The sequence below is a fragment of the Rhinoraja longicauda genome, chromosome 37 (assembly GCF_053455715.1).
Source record: "Rhinoraja longicauda isolate Sanriku21f chromosome 37, sRhiLon1.1, whole genome shotgun sequence".
NCBI lineage: Eukaryota > Metazoa > Chordata > Chondrichthyes > Rajiformes > Arhynchobatidae > Rhinoraja > Rhinoraja longicauda.
The window spans coordinates 11,634,452-11,648,156 of NC_135989.1; the positions used below are offsets into that span (position 1 = coordinate 11,634,452).

General features: G+C 49.0%; 1 protein-coding gene across 1 annotated transcript in view; it reads left to right on the forward strand.

Annotated features, from left to right (window-relative positions):
- The window catches only part of LOC144610587 (uncharacterized), a 225,265-nt gene that overhangs the window by 179,984 nt on the left and 31,576 nt on the right, over positions 1-13,705 (forward strand). The window contains 7 exon segments of the mRNA XM_078429396.1: positions 644-751; positions 2,285-2,338; positions 5,053-5,106; positions 5,736-5,789; positions 8,307-8,360; positions 11,240-11,347; positions 11,451-11,504. Of these exon segments, the coding sequence (XP_078285522.1) occupies positions 644-751; positions 2,285-2,338; positions 5,053-5,106; positions 5,736-5,789; positions 8,307-8,360; positions 11,240-11,347; positions 11,451-11,504 (486 nt within the window).

Genomic DNA, 13,705 nt, shown 5'->3' on the forward strand with positions numbered 1-13,705 from the left:
ATGTCCTAGGAAAAATGTTCCCCATGTTGGGGGAGTCCAGAACCAGGGAATTAGATTTAGCTCTTAGGGCTAACGGAATCAAGGGAGAAAGCAGGAACGGGGCACTGATTGTGGATGATCAGCCATGATCATATTGAATGGCGGTGCTGGCTCGAAGGGCCGAGTGGCCTCTTCCTGCACCTATTTTCTAAGCTTCTATGAATCTTTATCCGTTGAGCATCCGTTGATGCATTCAAGAGAGAGCTGGATAGAGCTCTTAAGGATAGCGGAGTCAGTGGGTATGGGGAGAAGGCAGGAACGGGGTACTGATTGAGAATGATCAGCCATGATCACATTGAATGGCGGTGCTGGCTCGAAGGGCCGAATGGCCTCCTCCTGCACCTATTGTCTATTATCTCCCAGATTGCTCCCAGTCATCACTGCATTTGTCGCTTGAGAGTTAAATAGAGTCTTGATTGTTTTTACACGATCTTTGTGTTGCGTTTTAAAGTTTTCTTTAAGAGTATATTGTCCTCTTACATTCGACGTTCCAAAGTGCAGTGCCTCACGCTGGTTGGGATCTGCCATTGCTCCGCCCACTTCGCTGCGTAGCATATTATTCTGCGCTGATTTTAATACCATTCGTTCTTCTCTCAATCCTTAGGGTATAAAGGGGGAAATGGGTGAGAAAGGAGATTCGGGCCCTCCTGGAGCGGCAGGAACTGCAGGTGACAAAGGGCCTCCAGGGGAAGACGGAGCCAAGGGCAACGTGGTAAGTTGGGTCTAAAGAAGGGTCTCAATTAGCCTTAAGAGCACTAAGAGATGGCAAAATGCTGGAGTAACTCAGCGGGACAGGCAGCATCTCCTCCCTCTCTCCCTCTCTCATTCCCTCTCTCCAGAGGCGCTGCCTGTCCCGCTGAGTTACTCCAGCATTTTGCGTCTATCTGTGGTAAGTTGATCAGCGGCCATCTTCAGCGGTGGTCGCCAATGGTTTAGTAACAATGAAGACACACCATGAAAGTGCTGGAGTAACTCAGCGGGACGGGCAGCATCTCTGGAGAGAAGGAATGTGTGACCTTTCGTTTGATAACTTTCTGCAGAACACTCTTGTTGGCGGAAAGAACACAAAAATGCCAGAGTAACCCAGCGGGCCAGGCAGCATCTCTGGAGAACATGGTCAGGTGGTTCCTCGGGTCGGGACCCTTCTGATTGAATCAGTTCCCGACCCAAAACGTCACCTGTCCATGTTCTCCAGAGATGCTGCCTGACCCGCTGAGTTACTCCAGCGCTTTGTGTGGGTCAGCGGTAGAGTTGCTGCCTTACCGCGCCAAAGATCCAATTTCGTTCGGGGGCTGCCTGTGTGAAGTCTGTACGTTCTCGCTGTGACGGCGTGGGTTTTCTCCGGGTGCTCTGGTTTCCCCCCCACACTCCAAAGACTTACAGGTTTGTAGGTTAAATGGCATCTGTAAATTGTAAATTGTCCCTAGTGCGTGGGATAGTGCCAGTGTGATCACTGGTCGGCGTGGACTCGATGGGCTGAATGGCCTGTTTCCACACGTTTGTGTTAAAAGACCACCTCTCCTGCAGGGTGATGGAACAGGCCATTGCTCGGCTTCCCTCCCACACTCCTAAGACGTGCGGGCTAATTGGCCTCTGTAAATTCCCCCTAGTGTGTATGGAATGGATGAGAAAGCGTGACAACATACAACTAGTATTCTTTGATTTGATATAGATGCAAGTTAAAGGTAGATCCGAAGGCTGTGGAGGCCAAGCCGGTGGGTATTTTTAAGGCAGAGATAGATAGATTCTTGATTACTGCGGGTGTCAGAGGTTATGGGGAGAAGGCAGGAGAATGGGGTTAGGAGGGAGAGATAGATCAGCCATGATTGAATGGCGGAGTAGACTTGATGGGCCGAAGGGCCTTGTTGTAATATAGAAGACAAGGGGGATGTTGTGATATTGCTGGGACTACTTTGTGTATCCAAGAACTACTTTGTATGGCTGTGTATATAAGTGATGGGTGTGATTAGGCGGTCACTCTGGATCCAGGCGGCCTTGGAATAAACAGCCTGGAGTTAAGCTCCACCATGATAACATCTTAAACATGTGTACTCGTGGTCCTTCCAGAGTCACAACAAAAGGTACAATAAGTACCGGACCACGAAGTACAACAGGCCTAATTCTACTCCTATTCCTCATGAGTTTATGGGCCTCTGGGCTTTTTAATGGGAAGGCTGGTCTGTAACCAGCGGTTGTCTTCAAGGTGCTCACCTGTGTTGAATTCTCCACCTCTTCCTCTCCACAGGGGCCAGCCGGTTTCCTAGGTGATTCGGGAGCTACAGGCGAACCGGGAGAACCCGTAAGTCTCAGTCTGTGACTTTAGTCTGTGCGCGGACCCTGGGTGACGGTCAGAACTCACCAGGGGTTTTTTCTGATACCATCTCTTGCCTGCAGTGATTTGCACGATTGGCCCGGGCGTTTGATGGCACTAGGCTTCAACTCACTGGAGTTTAAGAAGGATGAGGGGGGACCTCATTGAAACTTACTGAATAGTGAAAGGCCTGGATGGAGTGGATGTGACATCTCCTCCAGTGGTAGAGTCTAGGACCAGAGGTCATTGCCTCAGAATTAAAGGACGTTCCTTTAGGAAGGAGATGAGGAGGAATTTATTTCATCAGAGGGTGGAGATTTTGTGGAATTCAGTGCCACGGACGGCTGTGGAGGCCAAATCAATGGATATTTTTAAGGCAGAGATAGATAGATTCTTGATCAGTACGAGTGTCAGGGGTTATGGGGAGAAGGCAGGAGAATGGGGTTGAGGGGGAAAGATAGTTCATCCATGATTGAATGGTGGAGTAGATATGATGGGCCAAATGACCTAATTCTGCTCATATAACTTATGAATCTATGAGTCGTCACTGTCCAATAAATGGGAGTCTGGAGTTTCTCAGGACATCTTTGCAAGGGATTGTTCTCCTCACATAGACAAACAACATGTTGAACTGTGGGTCGATGGCCTCATTCACCAGTTCGTCCAGTCTCTCTCCGCGCACGATAAAACTATAGTCCGTACTATGTGTGTGAGAGCAGAGGTAATAAGGACAAACATTCAACATGGCGGCACAGTGGCACAGCGGTCGAGTTGCTGCCTCACAGCGCTGGAGACCCGAGCTCGATCCTGTACAGGAGTGCTGTCTGAATAGAGTTTGCACGTTCTCCCCGTGACCGCAGAGATTTCCTTCGGGTACTCTGGTTCCATTCCATACGTCTTAATACGTGCAGGGTTAGCAGGCTAATTGGCCTCTGGAAATTGCCCTTAGTGTGTGTAGGGAGTGGATGAGAAAGAGGGATATCAGAACTAGTGTGACTGGGTGATCGATTGTCGGCGTGGACTTGGTGGGCCGGACAGAACATAGACCAGAACAGCACAGAAATGGACCCTTTGGCCCACAATTGTAATGGAAACTTTCCGACCTTTCCAGTGACCTCTTTTCCACTTGCCATTACTACACAGGTAAGTAGGAGTGATCTTATGCCAGACCTAATAGAACAGATCTGCCAATCGTTATTTCCAGTTTAATTGGTTGTTTATTGAAGTAGTTGTACAAACAAGGAGATGAACATACCAGGCTTTCCTTATTCCGCACGCAAGTTGTAGCTGGCTGCTCTGTCCCTGATCTGGTGAGAACTGTATGTTCTCCCTCCCTGTGCCTGCCACTTTCTGTCCCCTATGCCCATATATATACTCCACCCTGTGCACCTAATGAGCGCCCCTAATGAGGGCGTGCAGCGTAGGTTTACTAGGTTAATTCCCGGAATGGCGGGACTGTCATGTTGAAAGACTGGAGCGACTAGGCTTGTATACACTGGAATTAAGAAGGATGAGAGGAGATCTTATCGAAACGTATAAGATTATTAAGGGGTTGGACACGTTAGAGGCAGGAAACATGTTCCCAACTGAGTCCAGAACAAGGGGCCACAGTTTAAGAATAAGGGGTAGGCCATTTAGAACTGAGATGAGGAAAAACTTTTTCAGTCAGAAAGTTGTGCATCTGTGGAATTCTCTGCCTCAGAAGGCAGCGGAGACCAATTCTCTGAATGCATTCAAGAGAGAGCTAGACAGAGCTCTTAAGGATAGCGGAGTCAGTGGGTATGGGGAGAAGGCAGGAACGGGGTACTGATTGAGAATGATCAGCCATGATCACATTGAATGGCGGTGCTGGCTCGCAGGGCCGAATGGGCTCCTCCTGCACCTATTGTCTATTGCCCCCAAGTTCCCAAAATAATACTGCAAGATATATCTGGACAAAATAATATAATATGTCAACAGTAGCTAGCCTAAACATAAATAGCTCCTACAACAATGTTTGTGCCGAACATGAAGCCAAGTTGAACTGATCTTATCTGCCTCTACATGATCCATATCCCTCTATACCCTGCTCTTCCATGTGCCTAGCCAAAAGCCTCTTAAACACCAATCTCGTATCTCCAAACCAAACTAACCCTCCTGTAGCGTCCTCCCTACCATGTTGTGGGTACCCCACCCACATAAATAGCAATCTGTGCAGAATCATAGACCCATCTCTCTTTTTCAGGAGGCCATTCGGCCCTTTGTGACTATGCTGACTGGGCCAGCATACCCCTCCCGCAACTATTCCTTGTAAAATGTATATCCAGTATAAGAAAATAACTGCAGATGCTGGTACAAATCGAAGGTATTTATCCACAAAATGCTGGAGAACCTCAGCAGGTCAGGCAGCATCTCGGGAGAGAAGGAATGGGTGACGTTTCTGAAGACTAAAGAAGGGTCTCGACCCGAAACGTCACCCATTCCTTCTCTCGCGAGATGCTGCCTGACCCGCTGAGTTACTCCAGCATTTTGTGAATAAATACCTTCAAAATGTATATCCAGCTCCCCCCTCCCCATGAAAATGAACACCCATATCCTCTGCCATCGGCCACACGATCCATTGTGGTGCAGGGGGCAAGAATAAAATATCTCCGTCTCCACTCTTTGCTTCCTGCCTTTGCCATGTTGCCGTGACGACCAATGTCTTTCTGCTTTTATATCAGGGTGTGGACGGCACAGTTGGAGAGAAGGGCAGCCTTGGAGATCCTGGTCTCACGGTAAGATATTTATTGTCTACCCTTGCGCGGAGTACAACTAAGAAACTGCCTCAAGTACCCAATTGCTCACACACCTCCCCCTCGCCAACCAGTTAAAGACCAGGATGTTGTGCCCACAATCAGGTCAAAACATTTTATTTTGCAAACAAACACGTTATTAACACATTCTGACGCACATTTACACTTTACACTGCCTCGGCAAGGCCGTAAGCCTAATCTGGGGGAAAAAGGCCGGAACAGGGTACTATCATATCATATCATATATATACAGCCGGAAACAGGCCTTTAAGGCCCACCAAGTCCGTGCCGCCCAGCGATCCCCGCACATTAACACTATCCTACACCCACTAGGGACAATTTTTACATTTACCCAGCCAATTAACCTACATACCTGTACGTCTTTGGAGTGTGGGAGGAAACCGAAGATCTCGGAGAAAACCCACGCAGGTCACGGGGAGAACGTACAAACTCCTTACGGTGCAGCACCCGTAGTCAGGATCGAACCTGAGTCTCCGGCGCTGCATTCGCTGTAAAGCAGCAACTCTACCGCTGCGCTACCGTGCCATGATCATATAAAATGGCGGTGCTGGCTCGAAGGTCACTTCCACGTCCTGTTCCTCTCTTTGCAGGGCCCCCTGGGTGCATCGGGAGAACCCGGGCCTCCTGGAGCTCCCGGAAAACGAGTAAGTATTTTCTCCACAAACCTCGCCTTTCCATGCCAACTTTCACAGTGTCACAGTAAGCCAGAGGTGCTTCAGGTAGTATTCGTGCGCGGGGATCGCTGGTCGGCACGGACTCGGTGGGCCACAGGGCCCGTTTCCGCACTATATCTCTAACCTAAAGTATAGGAGTAAAGAGGTTCTTCTGCAGTTGTATAGGGCCCTGGTAAGACCACATCTGGAGTATTGGGTACAGTTTTGGTCTCCTAATTTGAGGAAGGACATCCTTGTAATTGAGGCAGTGAAGCATAGGTTCACGAGATTGATCCCTGGGATGGCGGGACTGTCATATGAGGAAAGATTGAAAAGACTAGGCTTGTATTCACTGGAGTTGAGAAGGATGAGAGGGGATCTTGTAGAGACGTATACAATTATAAAAGGACTGGACAAGCTAGATGCAGGAAAAATGTTCCCCATGTTGGGGGAGTCCAAAACCAGGGGCCACAGTCTTAGAATAAAGGGGAGGCCATTTAAAACTGAGGTGAGAAGGAACTTTTTCACCCAGAGAGTTGTGAATTTGTGGAATGCTCTGCCACAGAGGGGGCCAAATCACTGGGTGGATTTAAGAGAGAGTTGGATAGAGCTCTGGGGGCTAGTGGAATCAAGGGATATGGGGAGAAGGCAGGCACGGGTTACTGATTGTGGATGATCAGCCATGATCACAATGAATTGCGGTGCTGGTTCGAAGGGCCAAATGGCCTCCTCCTGCACCTATTTTCTGTTTCTAAACGTCACAAAACGAAACTAAATTTCACTGTGCAGTTGCACATTTGGCAAATAAACCACAATTAAACCCCGGCTCTGTTGCCCAGCTGTGAGGTCATAACTCCACACTTTGCCACACTATATTCCATCTGCATGAGGGGTAATTAGGTTCCGTGTTTACTCCCCTTTGAGGAGGGCTCCAATGAATCTCTGAGAGAGTCAGGGCCCGGTGGGCCGAAGGGCCTGTTTCTGCGCTGTATCTCTAAATCTAAAATCTAAAAGTCCCTGCCTCAACTACCTCCTCCAGCAGCTCGTTCCATACACCCACCAACCTTTGCGTAAAATGGTTGCCCCTCAGGTTCCTATTAAAATTTCCCCCCCCCCGCCCTAAAACCTATGACCTCTGGTCCTCAGTTCCACTTCGCTGGATAATTCCTGTTAGGAAAACAGCGGCAGATGGAGAAAAGAATTTGATTAGTTGCAAAGGATCCCTAAACGAAACGCACGGTGCTGGCGTGACTCAGCGGTTCAGGCAGCATCTGCGGAGGGAATGGATAGGCAACGTTTCAGGTCAGGACAACTTGCACTGCCTCCAGTAATATAAGAAAATAACTGCAGATGCTGGTACAAATCGATTTATTCACAAAATGCTGGAGTAACTCAGCAGGTCACGCAGCATCTCGGGAGAGAAGGAATGGGTGACGTTTCGGGTCGAGACCCTTCTTCAGACTGATGTCGGGGGTGGGACAAAGGAAGGATATAGGTGGAGACAGGAAGATAGAGGGAGATCTGGGAAGGAGGAGGGGAAGAGAGGGACAGAGCAGCTATCTGAAGTTGGAGAAGTCGACGTTCATACCAACGGGCTGCAAACTGCCCAGGCGAAATATGAGGTGCTGCTCCTCCAATTTCCGGCGGGCCTCACTATGGCACTGGAGGAGGCCCATGACAGAGGTCAGACTGGGATTGGGAGGGGGAGTTAAAGTGCTGGGCCACCGGGAGATCAGTTACGTTAATGCGGACCGAGCGCAGGTGTTCAGCGAAGCGATCGCAGAGCCTGCGCTTGGTTTCGCCGATATAAATAAGTTGACATCGAGAGCAGCGGATGCAATAGATGAGGTTGGAGGAGGTGCAGGTGAACCTCTGTCTCACCTGGAAAGACTGTTTGGGTCCTTTGATGGAGTTGAGGGGGGAGGTAAAGGGACAGGTGTTACATCTCGTGCGGTTGCAGGGGAAAGTGCCCGGGGTTAGTGTGGTTTGGGTAGGAAGGGACGAGTGGACCAGGGAGTTGCGGAGGGAACGGTCTCTGCGGAACGCAGAGAGGGGAGGGGATGGGAAGATATGGCCAGTGGTGGGGTCCCGTTGTAGGTGACGGAAATGTTGGTGGATGATTTGTTGCACTGCCTCCATCCATTTTAGCAGAGCTTCAAGACCAATTCATTTGCAATGCAATGCAAGGGGATTTATTTCCAGATGACATTCTGCAAGTTAAATCCTTTCTGTGAGTGGGGATTTGGGTACCACAGTGATACAGATTCATCACCGTGACATCCAATTGTCCAAGGTTCCTGCCCTTTCGAAGAGTAGCTGGCGAGACGGGAATTCATTATGTGCTGTATAATTGTTCTGCTTAGATGTGCCAAGCAGCGGGATCTGGGCTGTGGGATTGTCGTGCGTTGTGACTCCAGACTCTATAGCGTGTCGTGAGCTGCTGTGCCTGAGTTATTTTCACTGCCTGTCTAAAGCTTGCCGGTCTCAAATCCATATTCTCTCTTCCAGGGCACTCGTGGACCTGCAGGACCAGAGGGTCGCGAGGGCCTGAAAGGCTCAAAGGTACGACCTTTATGAGAAATGTTCATACCTTTCGGCACGGTAGCGCAGCGGTAGAGTTGCTGCTTTACAGCGAATGCAGCGCCGGAATGCAGCGCCGGAGACTCAGGTTCGATCCTGACTACGGGTGCTGCACTGTAAGGAGTTTGTACGTTCTCCCCGTGACCTGCGTGGGTTTTCTCCGAGATCTTCGGTTTCCTCCCACACTCCAAAGACGTACAGGTATGTAGGTTAATTGGCTTGGTAAATGTAAAAAAAATTGTCCCTAGTGGGTGTAGGATAGTGTTAATGTACGGGGATTGCTGGGCGGCACGGACTTGGTGGGCCGAAAAGGCCTGTTTCCGGCTGTATATATATGATATGATATGATATACCTTCTAGGAGCAGAATGAGGCCTTTCGGCCCGTCAAGTCTACTCCGCCATTCAATCATGGCTAATCTATCTCTCCCTCTCAACCCCATTCTCCTGCCTTCTCCCCATAACTGATGCCCCATCCGATGAAGGCAACCACGCCATATGCCTTCTTGACTTGTGTTGCCGCTTGAAAGCTATGGACTTGAACGCTAAGATCCCCCTGTACATCGAAAGCACACCAACATAATTACAATCGTGTCATTTACAGTGTATGGGAAGGGATGTACATGATAAGGGAATAATGTCTAGTGCAAGGTAAACCAAGTAAAGTCCGATCAAAGGCAGTCCGAGGGTCACCAATGAGGTAGATAGTAGTTCAACTAAATAGGTTTGGAAGTTTGGCATGTCCCGAACAACTCTCACCAACTTCTACAGATGCACCACAGAAACCATTTTACCAGGATGCATCACAGCTTGGTTTGGGACCAGCTCCATCCAAGACCGCAAGAAATTGCAGCGAATTATGGACGCAGCCCAGACCATCGCACAAACCAACGTCCCTTCCACTGACTCCATCTACACCTCACGCTGCCTCGGCAAGGCCAGCAGCATAATCAAGGACCAGTCGCACCCCACCCACTCCATCTTCTCCCCTCTCCCATTGGGCAAAAGGTCCAGAAGTGTGAAAACGCACACCCCCAGATTCAGGGACAGTTTCTTCCCAGCTGTTATCAGGCAACTGAACCATCCCACCACAACCAGAGAGCAGTGCTGAACTACTATCTACCTCATTGGTGACCCTCGGACTGCCTTTGATCGAACTTTACTTAGTTTACCTTGCACTGAGCGTTATTCCCTTATCATGTACATCCCTTCCCATACACTGTAAATGGCACGATTGTAAGTATGTATTATCTTTCCGCTGACGTGAGGTCTGCCGTGTGATTTTACCTGGTTGTCTGCAAAACAAAGTATTTCACTGTGACACATGTGACAATAAAGTATCATTGAATTGAATATTAGAGTCATACAGCGTGGAAACAGGCCCTTCGGCCCAACTTACCCACGCCGACCAACATGCCCCATTTACGCTCGTCCCACCTACCTGTGTTTGGCCCATATCCCTCTAAACCTGTCCTATCCATGTACCTGTCTAAACGTTTCTTAAACGTTGCAAAACGTGCGGCACGGTGGCGCAGCGGTAGAGTTGCTGCCTTACAGCGAATGCAGCGCCGGAGACTTAGGTTCGATCCTGACTACGGGCGCCGTCTGTACGGAGTTTGTACGTTCTCCCCGTGACCTGCGTGGGGTTTCTCCGAGATCTTCGGTTTCCTCCCACACTCCAAGGACGTGCAGGTTTATGGGTTAATTGGCTGGGCAAATGTAAAAATTGTCCCGAGTGGGTATAGGATAGTGTTAATGTGCGGGGATCGCTGGGCGGCGCGGACCCGGTGGGCCGAAGGGCCTGTTTCTGCACTGTATCTCTAAATCTAAATCTAAAATCTAAAAGTCTCTGCCTCAACGACCTCCTCCAGCAGCTCGTTCCATACACCCACCAACCTTTGTGTTAAATGGTTGCCCTCAGGTTCCTATTAAAAATTTCCCCCCTTGCCTTAAACCTATGTCCTCTGGTCCTCAATTCCCCTTCTCAGGGCAAATTACTGGGCATCCACCTACACCGACTCCTCTCATGATTTTGTACATCTCTATAAGATCACTCCTCATCCTCCTGCACTCCAAGGAGTCGAGTCTTCAAAGGAGTAAATATCGCATTGAAGATAGACACAAAATGCTGGAGTAACTCAGCGGGACGGGCAGCATCTCTGGAGAGAAGGAATGGGTGACGTTTCGGGTCGAGACCCTTCTTGAATTCAAACAACAAGCGATTAACAAGTGTTATTTTTTAAATGTTCAGGAATTGCACGTAAAAAAATATGTAATGGCATACTGAAAGCCTTGTTAAAATTCTGTCCCTACAACACCAATACTAAAAATAAACTCACTGTCCCTCAACAGGAGATCAGAGACAGAGAGAAAAACTGCTTAGATTTCCACTCCGCTGAGTCTCAGGAGGAATTTGACAGATAGTTTGCGATTCCACATTTAAAACTACATTTATATGCTAAGACGTTTTCCTTTGACATTTGCACCCTTTCAATCTTTTTTTTCCCTATGCTATTTGCTGGCCTAGATTTGTTACTGTCCTCGATTGCCTTGAGAAGCCGGTGGGGAGGTAGTTTGTGGGCTCATCGCAAGACTTCCAGTGCAAGTGCTCAAAGTGCTGGAGTAACTCAGCAGGTCAGGCAGCATCTCCGGTAGAAGGGTCTCGACCCGAAACGTCACCCAGTCCTTCGCTCCAGCGATGCTGCCCGTCCCGCTGAGTTACTCCAGCATTTTGTGTCGATCTTCGGTGTAAACCTGCACCTGCGGCACATCTCTGGAGAACATGGATAGGCGACGTTTCGGTTCGGGACCCTTCTTCGGACGTCACGGAGTAACGAGAGCGGCCATTTTGTTTCTCTTGCAGGGCTCGTCGAGTCGACCGGGCCCCGTTGGCAGGACTGGGCCAAGGGGACCTCAAGGTTCACCGGGAAACTCAGGACCTGAAGGTCTAAGAGGGATTCCTGGGCCAGCAGTGAGTAGATGACGCAAAGAAACTTCCGACCGAGTTGTTTCAGTGTTAGTTCTCTATCCACTGGATAAATGAATCACGACATGCCATCTTCTGTTTTTAACAGGGAGAGCAAGGTCTTTCCGGGCCTCCTGGTCAGAATGGACCTCCTGGTCCCATGGTAAGATGATAATTGTGGGCACAATCACCACCTTGTTACTGCCTGTTGCCTTTCCTACCTCCCCTTACCTCCACCCCCAGCCCTACCCTGTGTTTTAGTTTAGAGATACAGTGCAGAAACAGGCCCCTCCTCCCTTCGAGTCCACACCGACCAGCGATCTCCACACACTAACAGTAGTCCTATACACTGTGGGATGTATACACTGTGGGATGTATACACTGTGGGATGTATACACTGTGGGATGAATTTACAAGTTTACCGAAGCCAATTAACCTACAAACCATCGAAACATAGAAAATAGGTGCAGGAGTAGGCCATTCGGCCCTTCGAGCCTGCACCGCCATTCAATATGATCATGGCTGATCATCCAACTCAGTATCCTGTACCTGCCTTCTCTCCATACCCCCTGATCCCTTTAGCCACAAGGGCCACATCTAACTCCCTCTTAAATATGGCCAATGAACTGGCCTCAACTACCTTCTGTGGCAGAGAATTCCACAGATTCACCACTCTCTGTGTGAAAAAAAACGTTCTCATCTCGGTCCTAAAAGACTTCCCCCTTATCCTTAAACTGTGACCCCTTGTGCTGGACTTCCCCAACATCGGGAACATTCTTCCTGCATCTAGCCTGTCCAACCCCTTAAGAATTTTGTAAGTTTCTATAAGATCCCCCCCTCAATCTTCTAAATTCCAGTTCGTCTTTGGAGTGTGGGAGGAAACCGGAGCACCCAGAGAAAACCCACGCAGGTCACGGGGAGAACGTGCAAACTCTGTACAGACAGCACCCGTAGTCAGGATCGAACCCGGGTCTCTGGCGCTGTGAGGCAGCAACTCTACCGCTGCACTGCCTCAGTGTTCCCAGTGTAATCTATAGCTAAAGTCCCCTTACATTTATATTCCAAACTGTTACTCATAAGGACTAATGTCTCATTACTCTTTCTGGTTATTTATTTTGTAGAAGGTTTAATTGGGGACTGGTGATTTAGACTTCACATCTTGAACTTTCAACACCCTGGGGAGAAGAGATATATTTATTTTCAGCTTGCACTCTGTGACACTGAATTGAACAACAATATTACTGCAAAAGCAATCTCCTCAAACCCTCAAGAATTCTCCAATATTAACTCTAAGCCAGCACGTTAAATGACTGAATAATTTTGCACTAAAATCCATTGATCTATACGTCCCCGGCTTCCCATTTGTTTTTTATCTTGGACGCTTTCTCGTGGGCGGCACAGCGTGTGGTGCAGTTATTGGGGCCTCCAGCTCACAGTTTCAGTGACCCGGGTTCGATCCTGACCTCGGGTGCTGTCTGTGTGAAGTTTGCTGGTTTCCCCGCTCATTGTGAAACCCCTGTCCCACTTAGGCGATTGTTTAGGCGACTGCAGGCGACTAGGCTGTCGCCACACGGTCGCCGTCGACTCAGGTTCGATCCCGTCTACGGGCGCCGTCTGTACGGAGTTTGTACGTTCTCCCCGTGACCTGCGTGGGTTTTCTCCGAGATCTTCGGTTTCCCACACTCCAAAGACGTACAGGTTTGTAGGTTAATTGGCTTGGTATAAATGTAAAAATTGTCCCTAATGGGTGTAGGATGGTGTTAATGTGCGGGGATTGCTGGTCGGCGCGGACCCAGTGGGCCGAAAGGGCTTGTTTCTGCTCTGTATCTCTAAACTAAACTAAAAGTGCATGTTCCCGATGTTGGGGGTGTCCAGAACCAGGGGCCACAGTTTAAGAATAAGGGGTAGGCCATTTAGAACGGAGATGAGGAAAAACTTTTTCAGTCGGAGAGTTGTGAATCTGTGGAATTCTCTGCCTCAGAAGGCAGTGGGGGCCAATTCTCTGGATGCTTTCAAGAGAGAATTAGATAGAGCTCTTAATGATAGCGGAGTCAAGGGGGTACTGATTGTGGATGATCAGCCATGATCACAGTGAATGGCGGTGCTGGCTCGAAGGGCCGAATGGCCTGCTGCTGCACCTATTGTCTATTGTTTGTAGGATAATTGACCCCCTCCCTGTACATCGCCTCTTGTGTTTAGGGGGTGGATGTGAAATTGGGATAACATAAAACTAGTGTGAACGGTTGATGGATGGACTCGATAGGCCGAAGGACCTGTCTCCACACTGCACCTTTAAACTAAACTCCTGGATTATTGATCTGGAGATGCAAGATCGAATTTTACCACTGCAACTGGTAAATGGAA